At 37.7% G+C, this 21,963-nt stretch overlaps 1 protein-coding gene across 2 annotated transcripts in view; it reads right to left on the bottom strand.

Annotated features, from left to right (window-relative positions):
* Window positions 1-21,963, bottom strand: part of SEMA5A (semaphorin 5A) — a 313,297-nt gene that overhangs the window by 5,547 nt on the left and 285,787 nt on the right. For both annotated transcript variants that reach the window (XM_031062762.1, XM_031062763.1), the window contains 5 exons: window positions 19,510-19,728; window positions 10,405-10,575; window positions 5,283-5,438; window positions 3,214-3,261; window positions 755-966 (listed from right to left, as the gene is read on the bottom strand). In XM_031062762.1, the coding sequence (XP_030918622.1) occupies window positions 755-966; window positions 3,214-3,261; window positions 5,283-5,438; window positions 10,405-10,575; window positions 19,510-19,728 (806 nt within the window). The remainder of the gene's footprint in view (window positions 1-754; window positions 967-3,213; window positions 3,262-5,282; window positions 5,439-10,404; window positions 10,576-19,509; window positions 19,729-21,963) is intronic.

The raw sequence follows: 21,963 nt of genomic DNA, 5'->3' as shown, positions 1-21,963 counted from the left end.
AAGAAAAATGCGGAAACCAAGAAGTGGATTATCCAAGTAGGATTGAAGAAAAATCCTCATTTGCAAAAAAGCTTTGCAGATGCATGAACAAACTTTGTAATCTGAAGATACTGAACTAGATATTTTCAAAATGCACACCCTTCCTTAATTTAGTGGATCTGAAAAGCAGAGTTATTTTAAAAGGTCACAAAAAGAGAAGAGCAATTTGGGAATAATGATGAAATAGTAGGGATATCATTATAGACTCTCAATATACCTGTACTGCTTTTTCACAGAGCAGTTTGGCTATAAACAGTAGCTGAGAGTCTGACCCAGAATATATTCACCAGGTACAGCTCCCATACAGAGACATAGTGCAGGAAGATGAACAGTGCCCTTGAAACTGGATCATCAGAGGCAAAGGAATTTCTTCAGTAGATGCCATGGTAAATGGGTCTATTGACTTCTTGAACAAGACACTAGGGAACACAATTAGGAAAAAAACCCTACAAAACAACTTGAGTGATTTGCTTTTTTCCCAGCAAAACCTGCTGTATAAATTATACACAGATGCAAAATCCAACTTCCTGCCTAACAGGGATTGACAAGTGAAAGGATCTGCAATTACAATACCTCAAGTGAAACCTACTTTTGTCATTAACAATCAGCATAAGCTGAGCTCAAATGCCAGTATGGAAAAGCAGCGAGGAGAATTCTTTGGATAGGGGAGAAATGTCATCTAGGTGCACTGAGTAGCTCCCGACCCTCTGCTCACCTTGATGGCCTCCACAGAGTCGTATTTGTCCAGTTTGTTGATGTGGTTGGTGATGCTGGTGTTGAGCGGAGCGGGTGACACCGGGTGGATGACGGTGGCGTCGTGGGACTGCTGCTGGTACCGCTGGCAGTAGGTGTAAACAAGCAGGGTGAGAAGGCACCCTAGGATTGAGCTACTCAATCCCACTGCGATCATGTGGAACATGTTGAACTCTGCGGAGCAGAGAGAAGAAGACAATCTTAATTTGGAGGCAGTAGCAGTAAAAGCTTCAGCTCGGGGAAAAATGTAGACAAGTCTTTGATTCAAATAAGGATAAGGGAATTTTCATGTGTTTCCCTGAAACATCTCAACTGTGATGGTTTATCCCTACAGTAGTAAATTCATTTTACCTCCCTGAAGGGACCATTATAAGCATCTTAGATACCCATACATCGCTTTAAGTAGAGATCATTGAGAGATGCTTAAATAAGTTCAGAACACAAATAAAAGAAAAATTAATTGCATTCTGTATGTTTGAATAGTTCATCAGAGTGTTTTTTTCAGACTGTGTAACAGAGCCTTGTTATGTATAAATTATGTATATAGTATACATAAATAGCTTTTTTTCTTTCAGTGAACTACAGTATCATCTCCTCTGCTGTTATTACAGTTTTTTCTCTTATGCATAGTGACTCGTGGCAAAACTGAAAAAATCCTGATATAGTTGAACCCCATTCCTGCGTTCCATAAATGTTTTCCATATCCCTTTTACTGGATGCATATCCCAGAAGCAGCAGCAGATGTTTTTTCCATCCTTGCTTTAATTCTTGCTGGTTATCATTCCTTTTGTATCTTGGCCAGTTTGTTTCCTTCTCCAGCTCTTGGAACTTTTATTTTATTTAAGAGGGAGTAAGGAAGAAATGGTAGCACTCTAGGGGGAAATGGGAAGTGGCAAGGGATAGACTCCTTGAATCTCAATACACCTTTAAACAGAGTAGACAGAGAGTGCAAAGTCAACACCTCAGAGCCCAGCACCCTCCTATCTGCTCTGCTCTTCACAGGCACAATGGCATCAAACCATAGGAAACCCTCTCCACCAACACAAGGATTAAAACTGAGAGGAAGCCTGTTGCTGCATGAAACTGTAGGAGGGAATTTAAAGCACAATCATCCCCTGATGTTACTGAACAGAGAAACTGGATCAGATATGTAACCAGTAGGATTAGCTCAAAATAGACAAACTGGACTGCTTTCCATTGTTATTTTGAACAGGAGCTGTGCTTTTTGATTTACTTTGGGGGAGAAGTATCACTGAGAAGTTCATGTTGGAAATTTCATCTTAGCACGACTGAAAAGTTTTGTTTGTTGTTGCCTAGATGTACAAATGAAGGATTTAAACTGATATACTGGTGCTAGTCTTTAAAACATCTCCTAGATCTTTTTCACTGTGATGCAGAAAAATGGGCTAGTATATGAGTTTCATTTTTTGTAAAATCTAAGCTTTACAAAACCTTTACATGCCTACTGGGTACTTAGAAACACAAACTAATATTTAGGTGACTTAGTTGACTGTGTCGATATATCAATCTATCAGTAAAATATCCTTCTACACCTTTATGAAGGTTTCCCAGTGTTGTAGAACTTGGCAAAATGTTTTCAGAGTACCACTGCTAATTAGAAAAAAAATCAAATGACATTATCTTGGCTCCCATAACAAGTTACCATATGCACAAGTACCCTTTCATAACCTCTCTTTTTTCATTGTCTTTTATTAGGTTAAAAATGCAGCTTATCTGTGCATGGAAGAATACTAGGACTGGCCAGAGCTATTACCATGACGACACAGACTAAGCGTGATAGCTCAGCACAAAAAAAAAAGTTCATTTTCTTTCTTCTTCTTCTTATTGTTTAGTGGTTTTAAAAGTTTTTCCTTTCAAGATCTATTTTTCTAGCATCACAAGTCTCCAGAATGGAAACTTTTATTTACTTTCCAGTTTTGTCTCTGAAAATGAAGCTGAAAGTGAGTCCCAGATAGAGTCTGGGCTATTAAATTTGTTAGCAGTCTGGTTTTTCGCTGCTTATTTGGAGTCTAAAAGAGTCTTGTGCACTTGTTATCCTGAAAAAGGCGGAGCAATGAATTTACAAACTTTGACCTTCTGATAACTAGATTATTATAGATATTTCTCTTTGAGTACAAGGGTAACTGCTACACTGACAAAGAAGAAAATGAAAACATCCAAAAATGCATGTTCTACTCTCAAAGGTCACCAATGACAGATGGATATTTAATGAGAAATCCTGTAGTAACTACATTTTTCTGTACAAGTAACTACTTTTTTCTGTACAAGTGTAAATAATGAGAATGCAGCATTTAGAAGGTAGAATATTACTAATAAGGGAGTGCAAAAGGTGAAACAAAATCAAAAAATGGAGAATCAATATTTCAGCATTTAACAGACATCTTGAGCTGAAAAGCTTACCGCCACATCGTTTCTCTCCTACGCTGCTGGATCGTGCCACAGATATTTCTAGAAAAATAAATAAAGCACTTAGGCCAAAGAGAAAAGAATATTACAGAGAACTTGTAGTTAGATTAACACAGAAAGGATTTAAAAATTCATTCTATTACATCCATTCAATTAAAGGTAAAAAATATTTTTACTATGTAGTAGAATTAATAGAAAGGACCTATGACATCTTCAGGCTCTTTAGTTTCCCAAGCAAAAGCAACAACTTATTTTTAATTCTTGCTCAAAACATCTCTGGAATAAAAAGGATGAAATGCGCATGGAAACATTCTTTGTGGAGTTTAGGCTTGTGGAGAAAGAGTTGATTTACTGAAATAAAATTAACTACAGTTTAATTACCTTGTGTTCAAATGTGCTCATTACTTCCAGAAGTCGCATCTAGCACTAATGTGAAAAGTGGGCATTTATACCTCTTCAAAAAAGACAACTGCTGATTTTGTAGGTCTCAGTAAACTAATAAAATGCAATTCCAGCCTGTGTCCTTACCATTTTTACTTTGAAAATACAGGATAAAATCTGTAGGCAAACAAGCTTTTCCACTCCTTACTTCCAGACCATGGTTTCTATGAAGGGAAGTTCTGCCTTACAAATCTTCAACCTCTCTGAAAGGGTCAAGGATCATTTGTATACAAGTGGAGTAGCTGACACAGTATACCCAGATTTTAAAAAAGCAGAATTTAAAGTTTTTTGATAACGTCTTTCCAAGAAAAAAATGAAGTCATGTAAAAGATACAGAAATGGGCCAGTACTATGTGCCCAGTTCTTACAACAGAGGAAGGTTGCCACTTCTGCAGGGATTGAGTTAGGGAGGAAGAGTTAGGGAGGAAACCCCTCAGTTAGAGGACCTGGATGAGAAAAGTGAGCCAAGTGAACCAGAGAAAGCAAGCTCGATTCACTAAGGTGGGAGTAATGGCATGACCTTATCTTCTGTGTTACTTGGTAATGTGAGGAGGAGCAGCAAACCAGAAGAGCAAGAGACATGGTGGCTTGTTTCAGATTCTGAAAATGCCTTCCTTCCAAAACAAGATGTAGAGCTTATATTGGATTAAGCTGCAGATTCACAGAATGTGGATATTAATAGAGCTTCAAAAGCCTTAGAAAAGGGAAAATACAATGTGGGTGTTTTTGCTTTCATACTGACATTTTTCACATTGGTTTTAGAGGAAAATAGAATTTGGGAGTTAAAGCATTATGCACCATCCATAAAAACAGAGTTTAACTTCGCTGATGTCTTTGTTACATTGTACTATAGTTTACTGCACAGTCACTCAAAGAAAAGGTTGCAGCACTGAATAAACACAGCTACATTTCAAATGATACATTAAAATGTAAATTTTTCTGTCTGTGAAAAGAACCCTAGCTATTTTTAATGTACATAGGGAGAAAGTCAACTGTTAACCACAGTGCATTGTGACCATCCATACTGTTGTGCTGATTTAAATGACTCCTGTGATTTAAAAACAAAAGTACAGTCATGAGTTTCAACTAATACTATAGAATAATACATAATGTGACTATTCATCAGGTACTTAGCAGTCATGGGAGATAAGGACTGGAGGCAAAGCTAATAGTATTTACCTTTCTGAGCAGTTATCAAAGTAAGGGACTGTCTGAAATGATTTCCAGACTTACAACCACAGCACCCATTTTGTACATGCAAACCACAAAACCCATAGTAATGTTTCTTTAATAATCCTAGTCACAAAACCACTTACAATAAAAAGCAAACTATTTCTGCTTGCTGTGTGTACTCATCCCCTGCTACCAAGTAGAATGGGACAGACCTGCAGAATGCTGTGACAGTGACTCTGGTTGCCATGGGACAGATTTTTACGTAGACATCAGATCTACACAGACACATGGTCTCTACACAGCAGACCAACATCCTTGTGCTGACTAAAGGCAAGCTCTGCTTCAGCTCATGGATCCTCATAGTGCAGTCTGGAACAGTGCTATGCCTCGGCCCTGAAACCTTGAGAGATTTCACCAATCCTTCAAGGAGCTGGCTGATGTGATCTCACCTGGTATAAAGTTGGAGTCCACACCGCAGGCTCGGCTCTCTGTGGTGTTGCCCGTGCACTGGCTGCCCACAGGAAACACAAGGATGCACTGCCGAGCGCGGCTCTGGAAGCCAGACGAGTCGCAGTCAGACCACTCGGACCACTCGGACCAGCTGTCTGCAACAGGCAGAGAGGGACACACATGCAGACACTGGGATTAAGGAGTTCAAGTGCCCTGAGCCAGAGAGAAATAGTTTGTATTTCTGAGTTAGGACAGAACGCCTCCTCCTCAGCTACCACCATCTAGCCGCTCCTTCATTCCGATAAAACAAAGGCAGTTTGGCTTTGGCAGAAGTCTCTGAAATGCAGATATGATGGTAAATTTGCCACAGACATCTCATGGTTTTGGCTTCTGCCATGGCCTCTGTGGGCGGACATGAGAAGCTGAAAGATTCTGTGGGGGGTGACTGAAAGAGTGATAGCTGTGGAATTAATTCCAGTCTAGGTCATTAGGGTGGACAAGTGCACTGCATTTTTTTATGTACCTAACCAGTAGCAATGAGAACTATAAGACTATTCTATTCTGAAACAGGATGAGTATTTAACCCCAAAACAGAAGCATCTTGATTTTTAAAGTTTTCTATTTTAGCTTTTCCTATTTCAGGTTCATTTCTTGGCTGTAGATTCTCATCTTCTCTTCCCCATTCAGTTTGTCACCTTCTATTTATCTTCTATATTTCTTCCTCTCCTCAAGTAGCTTTGATTAAGATATTTTTATTTCATGCCTGTGTGATCTCAGATACTTTCCTTAAATTAAGTGAATTGATCTCATTCCCATGAGGTGGTGTGAGTTGACTGCACTCAGCATTCTTCTAGCTCAAGGCCAAGCCTTGCCTTCATAGGGCTCTTCTGAATTTGGCAAATATAGGAAAGACAGAGCTCAGGTAAACTTCCTTTCTTCTGTCAGCTTTCCCACAGAGATAGGCTTTATAGTTTTGACATGGAATAAATAGTGTTCTACTATTCCAAACAAAACTTATTTCTACTTCTTCAAAATTTTAAGCGATTTTATGCCAATATGAAGCAAATTTACAAAATCTCATTTTGGCTTAAATGAAAAACTGTTTATTTTCTCATTTTGATTCAAGTTAGATTGAAGAACATTACAATTAGTGAATTGGTGATGCTTTTCTACACTATCAGGTGGAAAGCCAAGGAAGTTTTACAGTCTTTGGGGCCCCTTCCAATACCTTGTATAACACAAGGTTCAGAATACAGAATACAAGGTTCACATTTACTCATTACTTTCCCCTTGTTCACACAGGAAAGAAGTTAAAACTCTCAGTCATCTAAAAGAGAACAGAATGCAGCAGAAATATTTGAGACTGCAGTCTTGAAAAATGCGAAGCAATAGCTGTTGCTTATTAAATAGATTTACCTAGCAGGTCAGGTAGGAGCTAGGATATTGTATTTAATGAACAATCAATAACTGTCTTGATGAGGCCTTCTTTGAACAACAGGATGAATACCTTGACACAATCAGCTTGTAAGATCTTATTATTGTGACTAGCAGAAATACTCAGTTCTGTCCTTTGGCTTTTCTGTTTCTTAGGAAAGGTCCTAAGGGAGGGGGTGCTGGCAGAGTGGGTACTAGGAGCACAGAGGCAGATGCCAAAATGTAGTTCAATCCTAATTCAGGGGGGTAGAAGAGCTGAGGCGGGAGTCAAGCAAATGGACAGGTTTCTTTCTGCTTTCCTGCTTAGTGTGGCACATCCAGGAGCTGCTGTTATCACCTCCAGTGTCAGCTGCTAGATTTAAGTAAAATAAGTATATGGATCTTTACCCAAAACATTTAGTAACAATAAAGCCCTGCTCATTCAAGCTTAAAGGAATGTTGCCCATTACAAATCTTGGCCAAGTTCTCACTGGTGGCAGAGAACATGCTTAGGCCAGAGCCAAGATTCTTGTCCAGTCCTGGTATAATTGGGATATATGCAGCAGGTGCCAAAATAGTTGTGGGAATCCTAAATGCATCTTGTTGGCTGGTGCACTCTGCAGCCCCATCTTGTCCAATGTGCTTTTGACCTGCCAGATCCTTTGCTGAAGGAGCTACATCCCAAGATGAAATAGGAACTTCAGAGTACACAGGGATTGTGCTAAGTCATGTATGAGTGATTGGGCAAGGTTACTGTTTTGTCCTGCTCCTTAGGGGACCCATAAAGAAACTGTGTGAGTCCTGCAGTGCACCCAGACACTACAGGGCAGGTAGTCTGTGTCTGGTGCTGAGCTGATCAGCTTCATCTGGCACACAGAATCACAGAGGAGGAGAGAGAGGGGGCACATCAGTGCAAGCATGAAACAGAGGGTCACACCTGCAATGGTGGGTACTCACACCAAACCTGTGGTTTGAGGAGATATTGGGAGCTCAGAGAGCTGCAGAGGAGTAAGGCATCCAAGACTAACAGATGCACGACTTCATATTGTCAGATGTGCCATCGCTGGGAAGGTGATCCCACAGCTCTTGCATGTTTTTGCACTGACTCAGCTATCTTGCCTCATTCCTTTGATATCTTCAAAGTGTCTGAGGCTCTCTTGCACCTCAGTCAGGCTCCTGAACTTGCTCATCAGTTTTGTGCACGTCATGAGAATGTATAAGAGAGGGTCAACTGGAGAGGTGTTTAACCTGCTGAACTGCTTTTCACCTCCAACATGGCAAGGCTTAATCATGACATGTCACATCTTCTTCCTACAGATGCTTGGCTGGCCTTTGAAGCCAGGTTAAGATAAAGCAATTCCTAAGAGATCCCTTGGTGAAGGCAGCACTGCACAAAGATCAGATTAATCAATGTAACATTTAAATCTCTTTCATGCAGTATTACATCACCATTTCTAAATGCTCAGCTGCTTTGTCCATTATCTGTATTACCAATCCAAGGACAGAAAGTATTTTCACCTCTTAGAAAAGCAGTAAATACTTAAGGTATAAAATACTGGTTTATGCAACATATTGCAGACACACTGCAACTGGTTACACTTACTGATAATCAATCACTACTGATCAATACTGCAGCGCTTTCTTTCATATTGCTGTGATTGCATTTGAGTAAATTTAAATAAAAACTACAAACTCAATGACAAAGCTTTTAAAATTAAAGATGAGAAATTGATGTGTTTTGCAGACACAAGCCAGTTACTTTCTTTTAAGTGCATACTTGAATACTTTCAGTTGGATTTTCCATTAAATCTCTATATCCTCAACAAATCCTTACTATCAGGATTCCAGAAAGTTTAGTTTTCTGCTAGTTTTGTTCGGGGAAAAAAAAAAAAGGAGTATTTCAAATGCCAAAAAATCTTCGCTCTTTTCACAACTTAAGAAATGTTATAAATCATTTCCATTTTTTGCATATTCATTTCTGTGCTGGATGGTAGTTCTTAGATTCCAAGTGTCATTACTATTCTTTTATACTGAGCATGTCACTCAAGCAGTGAATGCCAGCAATGGTGCTTCCAGATCTGCACAAGGACAAACCACTCTTACCCAGTCCTTACCCCAAGAAAATGGCTCTGAAGATGTTCAGGTGTCTGTCCAAACTTGATCTATGAAGCACTGCGGTTATTTTTGACCCATACCCATGTGAAATTAGAGCAGTAAAAAGCAGTTTTGAAATCTATATCGTAAACATGAGGCAAGGGCCATTCTCACAGCTAGTGGATGACTGCTGTTTCAAAAACCTACGGCAAATTTTCAGTGAGATTGAAGTATCAATAAAATATTACAGAATGTGAAAAATACATTTTGAGCCTCTGAAATGTTATTGTTTTATATGAGTTTCCACTTTCTTGAACCAAGATGAATGAAACCAACCTCCTCCTCCATTCTGCATCTGCTCCAAAATTTGGGTCACAAGCAGGTCAAAATGAGATGAAGACATTATTTATGAATGTTTGTAAACTGTCATTTATAGAAGAATTGTGGTAGAAAATAAATGCACAACAAGAGAAATAGCTACAATACTAGCACAATGAACACTGGCTCTGACCTTTCAAAGATGCCTTAAAGGATTTCAAGGCAACTGTGTGACTTCTGCATACAAATGTACAATATTTGTCTCAAAAAATCAAATCATCAACTGATTTCCATGCTTGTTTTTTTTTTTTTAACCCAATTGGATTTTTTTTAAAACCAATCTGCTTTAAGTTTGACAAAGTAGGTACTTTCATTCTGCTGGAAGATATGTAGTGCCTAGAGAAGAAAAGAATCATAACAAATAATATGATCCATTCAAAATCATGGGGGTTTTGCCCTCACATGCATAGCCTCATCATATGAGCAGAAAACTTTCGTTATAAAGTCTAGGAGCTCTAAGTGAAACAAGTAATACAGTGTGGCATCAGAGCTCCTTCTTTCCTTTTGCTGTTGCTTGTAATCCACTAATCAGCAATAAATGAAAGTTTATGTGATTTTAATCTCAATTTCTCACTTAAATTTAAATTTTAAAAAAAATAGTTTCCTTTAAGATGAGTCAAAAGGCAGAGTCAAAGTTACAGAAATAGACATGATCCATAATATCATACAACTAGCAGGAGTGCTGAGACATTTCATCTACCAAGCACTCCACAGTCATTTAAAAAGACCAGGTCTTTGTTCCTTAACATTAAAAGTTGAAGAAGGAATTTTACAAAGACAATTAAAGTTTTCTTTGTGTTTCATATGAAAACAGGGCAAATATTACCTACTTAAAGGACCTGATATCACCTGATGACACATGTTGAATATTAACCTCAGGAATTTGCTTGCTGTTAATGTTTGGTGTTGTAACAAAAGCACTTTGTGATATTTTTACTAAAAGTCTCATAAACCATCTGCATGATCCACTTCAAATATTACACAACTTTATTTAATCCAGATTCAGATACAGCAACTTAGATTTTAATTTTTAAAGAGGGAGGAAGAAGAAAGTCTCCTGTAGAACATATTCTGCTAGTACTTGATTTACTGTAGCATTGTAGCATGTAAGGGCTGATTGTGCATTTAATAAGGGAGAGAAATTATTTGCCCCTGAATAATAGATCAAGGGCATTATGTTGCCTAAGTGGGAATGCCTTATTCTGCAGCACATAAAGACCAAAGATGGATGGGTACCTGGACATGGCTGTGTGTTGCAGAGTGCTTCCTCCGTGTGCAGGCCAAGGCAGATATCCCCTCCATAGGCTGGGGCTGGGTTTGTGCACGAGCGGGTTCTCATGTAATGCCCTCCTCCACACGTCGCTGAGCACTTTGACCAGGATGACCAACATGACCAGCCTCCATCCACTGAAAAGACAAAGAATACTGTATTTTTCCAAGCTGATGTGAGACATGACATAATCATCTTTCTCATATTCTGTGGATCTAATTCATGGCCTACTGAACTTATTGGATATTTTTAGCTGTCACTGAACATAATTCCCACAAATTTAATCACAATGCAATTTAATTTAAAAAGGCCCTGGTATGCTGGAAATGTCTAACAAAATTACTCATACATAAAAGACACTTTTAGGGGGTATCATAATATCTTTAAGGGCAAAAATATTTTTTTCCTTTTCTCAGTGTTTTGGAAACAAGATACTGAAGCTTGTTTAGCAGAAATATTGTAAGCTCAGAGTAGTTTTTAATTTATATAAATAAAACCTAGCCAAAAAATAGCATCAGAAGGATGGAAGAATCCAGAATTTGTTTCTCAACACAGGTGGATTGCCTTAACCCTACAAACCATTTCAAATGACCTAACACAGCTGTAGGATTTGATTGGCCAATATAATGTTACAGTCTTAACACAGCTCTACCACAGATGTCGGAAGTAGAACAATGGCAGAAGCTTAAGAAAGCAACACACATTGACAAAAAAGGAGTTGCCACTTTAAGTTTCTAAAACAAGTTTTTGAAGAATAAATATTATCATTTACCTTCCCCTCCCCACCCTCTTTTGCATTTACTAATTCAAGTATGTCAAACTATTCTCCAGTCAAGTTTTCCCAACATTCTTCTGAAATGTAGTCTGGATTTCATGGGAGACCCATTTGTCATATGGTTTATGACACATGGCCACCAGACAAGATCTAAATGAAAGTTCATTTCATTGCCTGCATGAGTCTGGCTCCTTTGAGCCCCTGTTCTTAAAGCTACTGCTTCAGAATGTATTTCTGATATTTAGAGCCACATTGCAGCCCATAGGGCAAAGACTTCGTGTATGTAGCCACGTGACAAAGTCAGATGTACCTCTCCCAGGGAAGTAGTATTTTCTTCATTCATCATCTTCTTTTTTTTTTTTTTTTTTAAGAAAAGAGACAAAACACTAAACTTTCAAAATTTTCATATCCTACAAAAAAAGATTAATTTCTTTTCAAGCCTTTTTTAAAGCATTATCATTTGAATTCTTATGGAAGTAAATTATTTACCATGTCTTTTTGATCTTCTCTGTTCAATTAATGATAGCTTCAATTTCAAGGGATAGTTTTTACTGGTTTACTTAAATGCTATTCCATTATAATCTCTTACCATAAAAAAAAAGTTACAAATCTTAAAAAATTAGCTTACAATGAAAATATCTATGTAGTATTTTCATTTAAATTCTCTCTTAGATGGAGATATAGAACATTAAAAAAATGCTCCTTTTGGCTTTGCAGGATTGCATATCACAAATGCACTTGGTGAGTTGAGTAGAATGATTTCCATGTAAAGTCTTCAACACTGATAAAATAGGATAGGAGAATTTTGATATTAAAAGCTATACATGCATTTTTAATGTAATTTCAGATAGAGTACAGCTTCAGGTTCTCAACTGCTAAACAAACAGATAATGCCTGATTTCATACCAAAGACTATTTACTAATCCCGTAACTGAAGTTGTTGAATATACTGCATTTTATTCCCAGCATTGTTTATTTGCAATGCCATACTAAACATCAAGAAAGCATGGACTTGGAACTTCCTTGCTAAGAACTGTAGTCATGAAAACTCTTGCAACTAATTTATCTGGACTCTGAAGCCTGATTTGACAGACAGGATTTCTATAATCTGGTACTATATTCCAAGTATTCAACTTAAATAAATTATTTCCATTATTAAGGAATTCAATGATTGCTACATCATACAACAAATCATCATGCATGGGAGAGTTTTATACCACCAATCATAAATAAATACTGTATCTTGGTAGAGTGTCTGACTTGTTCTCACTCATTTTTTTCTTATTCATACTTTTCACTGGAAAACAAATATCTCTTTTTGCCTGAGATAACTCTATTAATGCAGTATTATGCAAACTCATATCAAAGAAAGCCATAGGTTATTTGTCTTCAGTGCAGATGAAGTATTCTCTGCAATTTTATAACAATTTCAAGACACAGCATCTTTTATTCAGAACTTGCCTCTTTTTTCCATTTTTTTAAATTATGGCAAATGAAAGCAGAAGCTGTTACCCAAGCTATTTATTTCATACGATAGTAAGGCTTTACCTTTCTAGATACTCTCTTTTTTATTCTTTTTTTTTTTTTCTGTAATGTGACCTTTGACTAGCTCAAATGAATGATCAGAGGCATGTCTGCTGCAGCATATAGACCTTCATGAAACAAATTGATTCTGCCTGAGATTAACTACACAGAACATAAATTGTTGGCAAACATTGCCAGTGCATTGTTCACTCTAATGGAGACAGTGACCCCCAACACTTCCCTACTTATTTTTCAATGGACCAGAGTGAGAATTACAAATGCACCTGCATTTGAAATTGCCATTGATCTACAGGTGGCCGAGAACACAGAGACCAATGTGACACCAGGAATGTCACCGTGTTCCACAACTGCCGTGATCAGGGCTGTACTATTGGGCGTCAGATGTAAAGGGAGGAGTGGGTCTGGAGAAGGTGGCATAGGACAAATATAATAGACAATGTTAGATTTGATTCTAGTTGAGCTGGACAGTGCAATTATAACTGGTTTGGGTTTTTTTTAAGTAACTGTTTACTGACAGGCTGCCTCTAACCTTTCAAGGACTATTGTAACTACCTCTTTTATCTGTCCCCAGAACTTTTTCTTTTCAGCAACAGAGGATAATAAGGCATCATCATGGTTAAATAAGATCAAAGGAGTGGGTATTTACTGCTTGAGTTTTTACAAGACCTAAATAGAGCTCTGTGGTTTCTTTCATCTTTCTTTAAGTTGCTTAGCAACACAGCACCATCTGGATTTTTTTTTCCCTTTTTTTCTTTTGTCATGGAGCCCTTAATGTTATTTCTGCCTCTTATCGGAGGAAAAATACACAGCAGCAAGGAAAGTTCCAGTCACTACAGTTTCTTTACATAACCATTTTGTGGAGATGTTGGACAAAAGAAAGTCATTAAAGTAGTTCCACAATGAAAGATTTAGAGAGTCTTTACATTTTCTGACAATTGCTGAGGTTGGTCCCTTTGGGAAGAAGGTACTTTTTAGCTAGGAGTGTGCTATCAAACAGTGCACTTTCCTTTAGAGTAAAGCAAACAACTTTTTGCCTGCTGGTTGTTCCTGAGGTTAATAAGCATTTCTTCACTGTAATGAAAAAAAACCACACCATAGGGAAGAGGATGTGCCAGGAAGAAACAGTGTACAGAAATGGGATCTCCTGAGGACACGACAAAACATCCACACAACTGGAGAATTTCCAAGAGACAATAAAGCAAACTGGATAAACTTGTAAAACTTTGGGTTTTACAAGGAAGTGTGGGCAGACACACTGACCTCACCTGCCTTCATGAGAACACAGAGAGAATTGCAGGCTCCTTTATAAGCCGTCTGCATGTTGGGCAGCCTACTGCTCCCTTCCAGACATCTGGGGACCATCCCATTCCACATCACCTAGTCTACTGCTTTTTCCCAGTCCTGTGGGATACTGCTGCATGATTCAGGGTGGGAAAGGAGCAACTTTTACATCATAGTTTACAAGGCAAAGTCTTATTTCTGTGATACCTTTTAGTCATAAAAGCAATGCTAGATGAAACAGTCAAAATAGTGCAATGCAGAAACACAAGGTAAACAAATGGTTCTAAGAAAAGAACAATAAAAATCTAAGGGTCCACTTGGATTTAAACCTGTAACTGAGACGTTTAAGTCAGAAAACCAACAGTTGTTTCAAAGAGCAGTTAATCCCTCTTCTTGCTGGCTACAGAAGCAGCCTAGAGAGATCAGTGCACATTATGAGAGGGGTTTCAGCCTCCATTTACTGGAGTAATTTTTTTTCCTTCTGATTTATGAAGTTACTGCAGGATAAATTTTATTCTTTTAAATACATTCTTGTTTTCTTGTGGCCAAGTGTGAGTTCAAAGAAAAAATAATAGGAGGAAATGAAAACAATAAAGAAGAAAAAAAAAAAAAACCAATAAAAAGCAACTGGCTTTAGGGGATGCATAAATAACCTAAATAGTCTTTCAGGGATTTTTGTATATCTGAAACTCATTATTGTTATTAGCAAGTTTAGTGACATATGAATTTATTCAGATCTTCTCAGATAAAATGTCACAACTAAACTAAACTAGAACTACTATAATAAAAATCTGAAATTAGTAAAATCACAAAATGTTTTCATGAACTATCAGAATTTCAAATCTAAGAGATGTCAACTGTCCTCTCCCTCTGATCCTCCACCATGCCCTGAGGAGAAGAGAGAACAGGAACTCCTGTAGCTCATGCTACTCAGTGGTGCTCACACAGCTCTGCTTTAAATGTCCCATTAAGGCACATCCCCATGTCCCTACGCAAAGGAATATAAGAGAAGGTAACAAGAAACAAAACAAAACACAAATGAAGAAAAGTTGTCTTTTTCTACAGAGATCACTGAAGAGATGTGCAATTCTGTGAACTAGGACAGTGTTCTTTAGGTTGTATCATTGTCAGGCAAACAGATCTTATAGTCAGCAAATTCCTGTAATTTTTGTAGACTTGCAGAATTTATCATTCAAACAACACTTCTCTTCATCATCTATTTCTCTTCATAATGTAAATATCTTGCAAATCCCCCAAGGACAACAAAACTCTGATATGACTGATTTTAGATTCATTATTGATTGCAGATTAGTAGCTCAAAGAAAACAGAAATGTCAGTGAGCATTCACAGTTATTGAGGCTGTTCAGTTCAGTTCTTGCCAGCTCAATGCTATTCACATTTCAGAGACATAAAAAAAAAGAGCTGAGGCACAGGTTCAAAGCATAATTTGCTAGTGCAAAACAATAGTTCAAATTCTCCTGCCCCTCAAAGTAGCTTACTCAGATGGAAACAGTACTTTATGAACATGCCTTTACACTACTCTTGCTCACAAACTATTTCTGCAGCTGATTTAGGAGAGTGATAGTTAGTTGAAGGCAAAATTATATGAGGGATCATTCCAAAACTTGAACAATACAGAAAAATCATCTTCCAGGACCTGGGTACAATTTCTGGCAATTTTCCGGCACTGTTCAATTTACTATTACATATTCAGCCTTCAAATACTATGAGCAAAAGGCCCAATGACTGCTACCAATCTGCCCATCAGTGGATCATTTACTACTGCAGAAAAAAATTCAGTTTCTAGATCACTTCAGTAATTTTTAGAAGTTCTGTGATCCAGCATTTAACTATCAATTTCTGTATATTAATATATTAATAAGTATATTTAAGATGCTGCAAGGGTTGCAAGACAGTTAACCAGACAAGACAGCCTTGTACACTTTGATTGCTCCATGGGCTTTTTTATTGTGTTAGTCCTTCAGAGCACTTAGTATCTTCCAGGACGACACAGAGCCCAGATTAATTCATTGAGAAGCATTAAGTCCTACTGACTTTCAACATGACTTAAACACTGCTCAGTGTATTTCTCTATCACTCCCTTGTGTCAGCAGTTTACATCATGAGAGGTTGATCCTGCCTGCAATAAGCAGAAGAGGAAGCAAAGCAGAACTGAGCTTGCAGTGGCAGGAAGGGTCCTCTATGGCATCCATCACACCACTGCCATCTAACCAGAATATTTCTGGAAGTGTAATGACTGGGACGGATTGTTACTAAAGTGTTCTGTGCCAGAAGGGAGCAGGTGAAGCTGCCCTTACCCTGGAAGAGATCAGGAAAATCTTAGCATCAAATTCTTTATTGCAATTTGAATTCTAGTACTATGGAAAATACTTTCAAGTCAAGGTCAGAACAAAATGCCCTCACATTCCTTAGCCTTTCTGTCTCTTTCATTAAAAATTAAGAGAATTCAAATTTATTGGTGGGCTTCTCCAGTAAGAATTTATTTCCTTCCTACAATGTCTAATTTATGGGTAAGCCTTATTCTGCAACAATATTTTACTCTCCCATGTCTCAAAAAATCAATTACATCTAGTGCTTGCAAAGTTTTCCCTTCAGATTTATCTGAGATCTGATTCACTCTCCTATGTTTTTTTCTTAATTACTGGCAAACAGTAATTCTGTAGCGGAGGAACTTTGTGATTCCTTGTCACAGGCTATGATACATCTAAATACTTCATTCTCTACATCTTTATTCAAATTTGCTTTGTACTGAAAAGAAAAATAAAACTTGTCTCTAAATAAAATTATTAGATAGATTAGAGTACCGCTTCTTGCTTCAGAAAGGCCCACCACACTTTATATCAACTGATCTTTTAAAATATTTTCAAATTCAAAGTGCAGTATTAACTTCTGCTTTAAAATTATGTTTTTTAGTCCAGGATATTGTCTATCTCATAAACAACTAGGGCCTCTACAACAAAGTTATTAGATGCATTTTACTGGTTAAAACAATTTCTTTCAAAAAATTAACTAGCAGTGAATAGCTGCAGAGCTTAATAAAAATACCACTTCTGAAAACTTGTGACTAATTTAAACTTTAAAAAACTCCAAAAATTCAAGACAGCATTTAATTTGAAAATCAACAGCAAGGGATGAACAATAAATCTAGCCCAGTATTATAGACAATCTGTGTCCATTTAATGAATGTATTTCAGTTACTACAGTATGGTGATACTATCAGGTATCTCAGAGCTTGTCAGCAGAGCTGGTACCTTACACCACATCACTCACGTGCTTCAAAGGAGGCTGAGGGCAGTGTCCCATGGGGAGACTCTCTTTGCAAGGGAAGCAGGAGCTAGTGAGGAGTTGCTATGTTTTAGGTTGCTTCACCTACTGCATACATCCCTGGGGAGGTATGGAGTATCCCATGGGGAGGTATGGTCCTCCCATGGGAGGACCATGTTGGTACAATGGTCTTCTAAATCTTTGATTTAATGAATTACTGCCAAACTACTTGAACAGTGCAGTTACATGAAACAGAATCATTATCATTTTATTATCCCAGAAAAGCAAGGCATTGTGATTCCAGACTGAGAAGTAATGAATCAGATCATGCACTAGAGCTGTGCCCACATGGAGAAGATTTGGACCACAATTTCCTAATTCTCTGAAAAATGTTGGCTCTCTGTTGGTTCCCTTCCACTTCTCTCCAATAGTGCTTAGTGTAGAAAACATGGACACCCTTCACTGGTCATGCCTCTATGCTCAGAAAGAAGCTTCACCTCTTCCCTTGATCTCTTCACACTCCCAGACAGAGAAACTAGAAGATGAGCAACTGAAGCTACATTCCTCCTTGGATACAGCAAGAAAATCGCAGCAGAAAGCACTGGCTGGTTGTGCCCAAGTGCCTCTTTTAGAACTTCAATGGCTCAATGGCTGTTTCCCCAGATCAAAACAGGGATCCTCAATATAAATTCCCCATGGCTCTGCCCCACCAGAAGGAGAGCTGGGGGCTTCAGCGCCTCAGGGCATTCAAGTTTTCCAACAATCCTACTGTTCCTGTTAGCAACAAAATGGCAGAGAAATTGCTTTCAGCGAAGAGCCAGAATGTTCACAGAGCTGCTGGGTTTGTAGGCTGTGTGCCAAAACATATTGCTCAGGTTCAGTTCAAGATGGAAACGTTTTTCAAGGAAGTGTGTCCTCCCGAGAGGGAAGTGTTTTCTGCACAGATCTTCTGCTTAAATTCTGATGCAAGGAATGGACAGTCACTGTTAGAGGGCTTTAAAAGCTTAGGGAAAGCACTGCAAAAACATTGGAAAAATTATTTTTTAAATTTTAAAAAATATTATTAAAAAAAATAAATATGCATCCAATGTATCCATGATTTCAGGAATACAGTTTTAATTTGAAACCATATATGTATATATTAATACTCATATATGCTTTAAAATAGTGGTACACATACATAGTATGCATATTGCCATAGAATTACTTCAGGTCTGCACTTGAATAAATGACAAAATATTCAAGTCTTCAACACGAAAATATGAAGCACTGGTATACATAATTAATATAATTAAAGATGTATGAAAGCTTATTTCTAAATTTATTTGTTGCTGCTGGAAAGAACTGAGTAATTCGGTCTTCCTTCCTTCTTCCTCTCTATTGTTTCTTACCTTGTACTCTCTCTTCCTAAACCAACAGAACCTTCTTCTCTTCATGTGTTCTCCTATATATTCCCCTTTCTTTTCCCACAAAACCTGTGCAAAGCTCAAAAGCCTTTCAGTTTGAATGTTTGTTTTATGAAGGGTGAGATGTGACTGAAACCAAGATTTTTTCCCCCCATAGGTCAGAGATACAACAATGATTTTTAATCCAAAGTAGTTTCTTGTAAACATATATTCTACTTGTAATCCCTTTCATAGAATAATAAAACAACTTTAAATTAAGGAGAAACTCAAGATTCCAAGAACAATCTTTATGAACTGCTTGAATAACCATCTAATTCGGTGATCAGTTGTGAACCTTATTTGCTGGCAACTGTACATTTAAAAGCTAACAAGGATTTAATGCCAGAAACCACTGTGATGAAAATAATATTTTGAGTTTAAATAAAGACTAGGCCAGATTTCATGTCTTGCCAGAATTCTTATGTCTTTTATTTTCCTATAAGCTTACATACTAAAATTATATTTTTAGAGTCAGTCTCACAAGTGAAAAAAGATGTAGCTATTAATACTCTTGACAATAAATTTATTGATATCACATGGGAATATTACCTAAATCCACTCACATTATAAAGGTAAATTTGAGCTGTAATTGATTGAGAACCAAAAGAAACCCAAAACTCACAAACTAAAATAGGAAAAAAAAAAACCAAAACCAAACCAAATAAAACCAAATATGGAAGATATAAATTTGAGGATGAGCTATTTTGTTTTAACTTCTTTCATTTCATTTGAAACTTACCTGGGCAAGGCAAAATGTTGCATTCCTGGTACTCTAGAGATGGACCAAGGCAAGGAAGTCCCCCATACTTGGGCTCAGGATTGCTGCAGACCCGTTTGCGATTCCGGATACCTCTACTGCAGTCACGACTGCACTGAGACCACGGAGACCAGGGTGACCAGGCACCATTGATGGTATGAGCAGAGTATCTTCCAGAACGCAGGAAGTCCCCTGACAATCCTAATAAAATAAAGATCAAAAAAGTAATACTGAATTAAAACAGTATCTCATCCCAAAACAACCTTTTCCTCTTCAAATTTAGGCTTCTAATAGTAAATAATATGAACAGAAGAATCCTGTCCTTTAGCCTCACAATCCAAACCCTAGTTTAATCTCAAGAATCTTTTCTTTAACAGAAATTTCACAATCACTTACACAGAACTACAGTGAAGAGTTGGATCCAACATTTCAGTTAAAGTTTTATGGTCACAATGACTGAACTAGACAATTTACTCCACCAAAGAGTGATAAAAATTATCTCTGTTTAATCTCAAGAATCTTTTCTTTAACAGAAATTTCACAATCACTTACACAGAACTACAGTGAAGAGTTGGATCCAACATTTCAGTTAAAGTTTTATGGTCACAATGACTGAACTAGACAATTTACTCCACCAAAGAGTGATAAAAATTATCTCTCTCTTGCACAGGAAGACTATCAGAAAATCTCCAAATATATTACATAGATATAATTGCCTCAGTTTCACAGGAAGAAGGTGACAAAGGAGACAGGATTGAGCTTCCTGTGACCACTCATCAAGCCAGCTCCTCTGGTCCTCCTGCAGGGCTCTGCTTACTTAATTCACCCAGCCTTCACTGCTGTTGGCTGTGCTCATGGGAATCCCATGCACTGTGCTTATCCTAGCCATATTCAGACTTCATATAGTGTCCACTAAAAATTCCACAAAGTCTAGCAAAACTACCCTTTTGTGAAAAGCAATGTTTTGCCAATTTAAAATACAGTTTATTTTCCACTGAGTTGAAGTGTTCTAAGCCACATATAAGCTATGGAAATCAGCTACGGAATCAGCTATGAAAATTCCTTTTTAAAATAATCATTTTTCATCAAGTGGAAAACATATTTTCTAAGTAAGTTTAGTACAGAGAAAAGGCATTAGATTAAACAGCAATGGATGACGTCTGCTATTTATCAGTGAGAGGGGACACACAAATCTTATGCACAGCATCCAACCAATAGACCTGGATATAGCCCTGGGTGAAGTTCTAATAATCTGCAGTTCATTTGAGCATCTCTGTCACACTGGGGCTTGTTCCTGCAGGTGAAAAGACTCCCTCAACTGTACTAAGCACAACACTGAAATCACTCTTGAGTTGTAGCTTTACCTCTAAGCATCATTACTAAGCATCTCCACCAATGCTACTGGGATTTCCTACTGTTGCCAAAGCAGTTCACCTTTCCCAGTGGAAACTCTAAGATTGATGGACCAATAATTGCAGCTTTTATTACAAGTACTTACTAAAGTAGCTGTGATGAGAGAAGGTCCTGTGAATGGTACTTCAGCCAGCAGAGGATGTGGCTGACTCTCTATGCTAGAGCTTCAGTATTGACAACATAAGTACAGATGAATTGCATCAACAGCGGAGAAAGGTAGGGGGATTGTTGGCAGCTCTAACTGCAGCACAAATGTCTATTCTTAAGGAATTGTTTTGTGCCCTGCCCACAGGCATAGGCACTGTGGAAGTATGAAACGGAGATGAAGAATCAGAAGATTTACAGAAGGATGCCATGAAAACAGACAGAAATAATACCGTGAGGAGTCTGCCCAACAGCAGTCCTGCACTGAACAGAATCAGCCTTCTGCATAACCATGATGGAGGAGCCTCTTATTTGCAGTGTCCACTCTATTTCTATCCATTCTTATGGCATTAGTAACACTGCTTAACTTCTTCCCCAAGAAATATGTTCACAATCATCCCAAAGTAGATGAGGGTTTGCATGTTTTTATTCAACGCTTGATAAAGTGCAATATTGGAATGATGATGCATTGACATAGAAATACTGGTAATAAGAAAGTGCTGAAATGAATAAGAAAACAGCAGAACTGCAGTATAAAAATGACTAAAAATGGACAAAACCTTTCAGGAATTATAGAGGGTAACTATTTCTCTCCTGCTAAGCCAGATTCTATTACACAGATATTAAAAGCAGCATTTCAAAAAACATGACATATATTCAAATGCAAAAAGGGGAGCAAGTGCAGAGAAACAGAATGTGAATTATGAATACAGGTCCACTTTCCTGCTCTGTGAGACCCTTTTTATGCAATTTTGTATCACTCTGATCATGGAAATTCTCAGCTTATGTACACAGCGAGCTCTGAAAACAAAATAATAATATATTTAATACCAGAATTCTAAATCAAGGGGGGGGGGTGTTAAGTTATTAAATTAAGAG

The sequence above is a fragment of the Geospiza fortis genome, unplaced genomic scaffold (assembly GCF_000277835.1).
Source record: "Geospiza fortis unplaced genomic scaffold, GeoFor_1.0 scaffold64, whole genome shotgun sequence".
Taxonomy (NCBI): domain Eukaryota; kingdom Metazoa; phylum Chordata; class Aves; order Passeriformes; family Thraupidae; genus Geospiza; species Geospiza fortis.
This window is presented reverse-complemented; position numbering and strand designations above follow the sequence as displayed.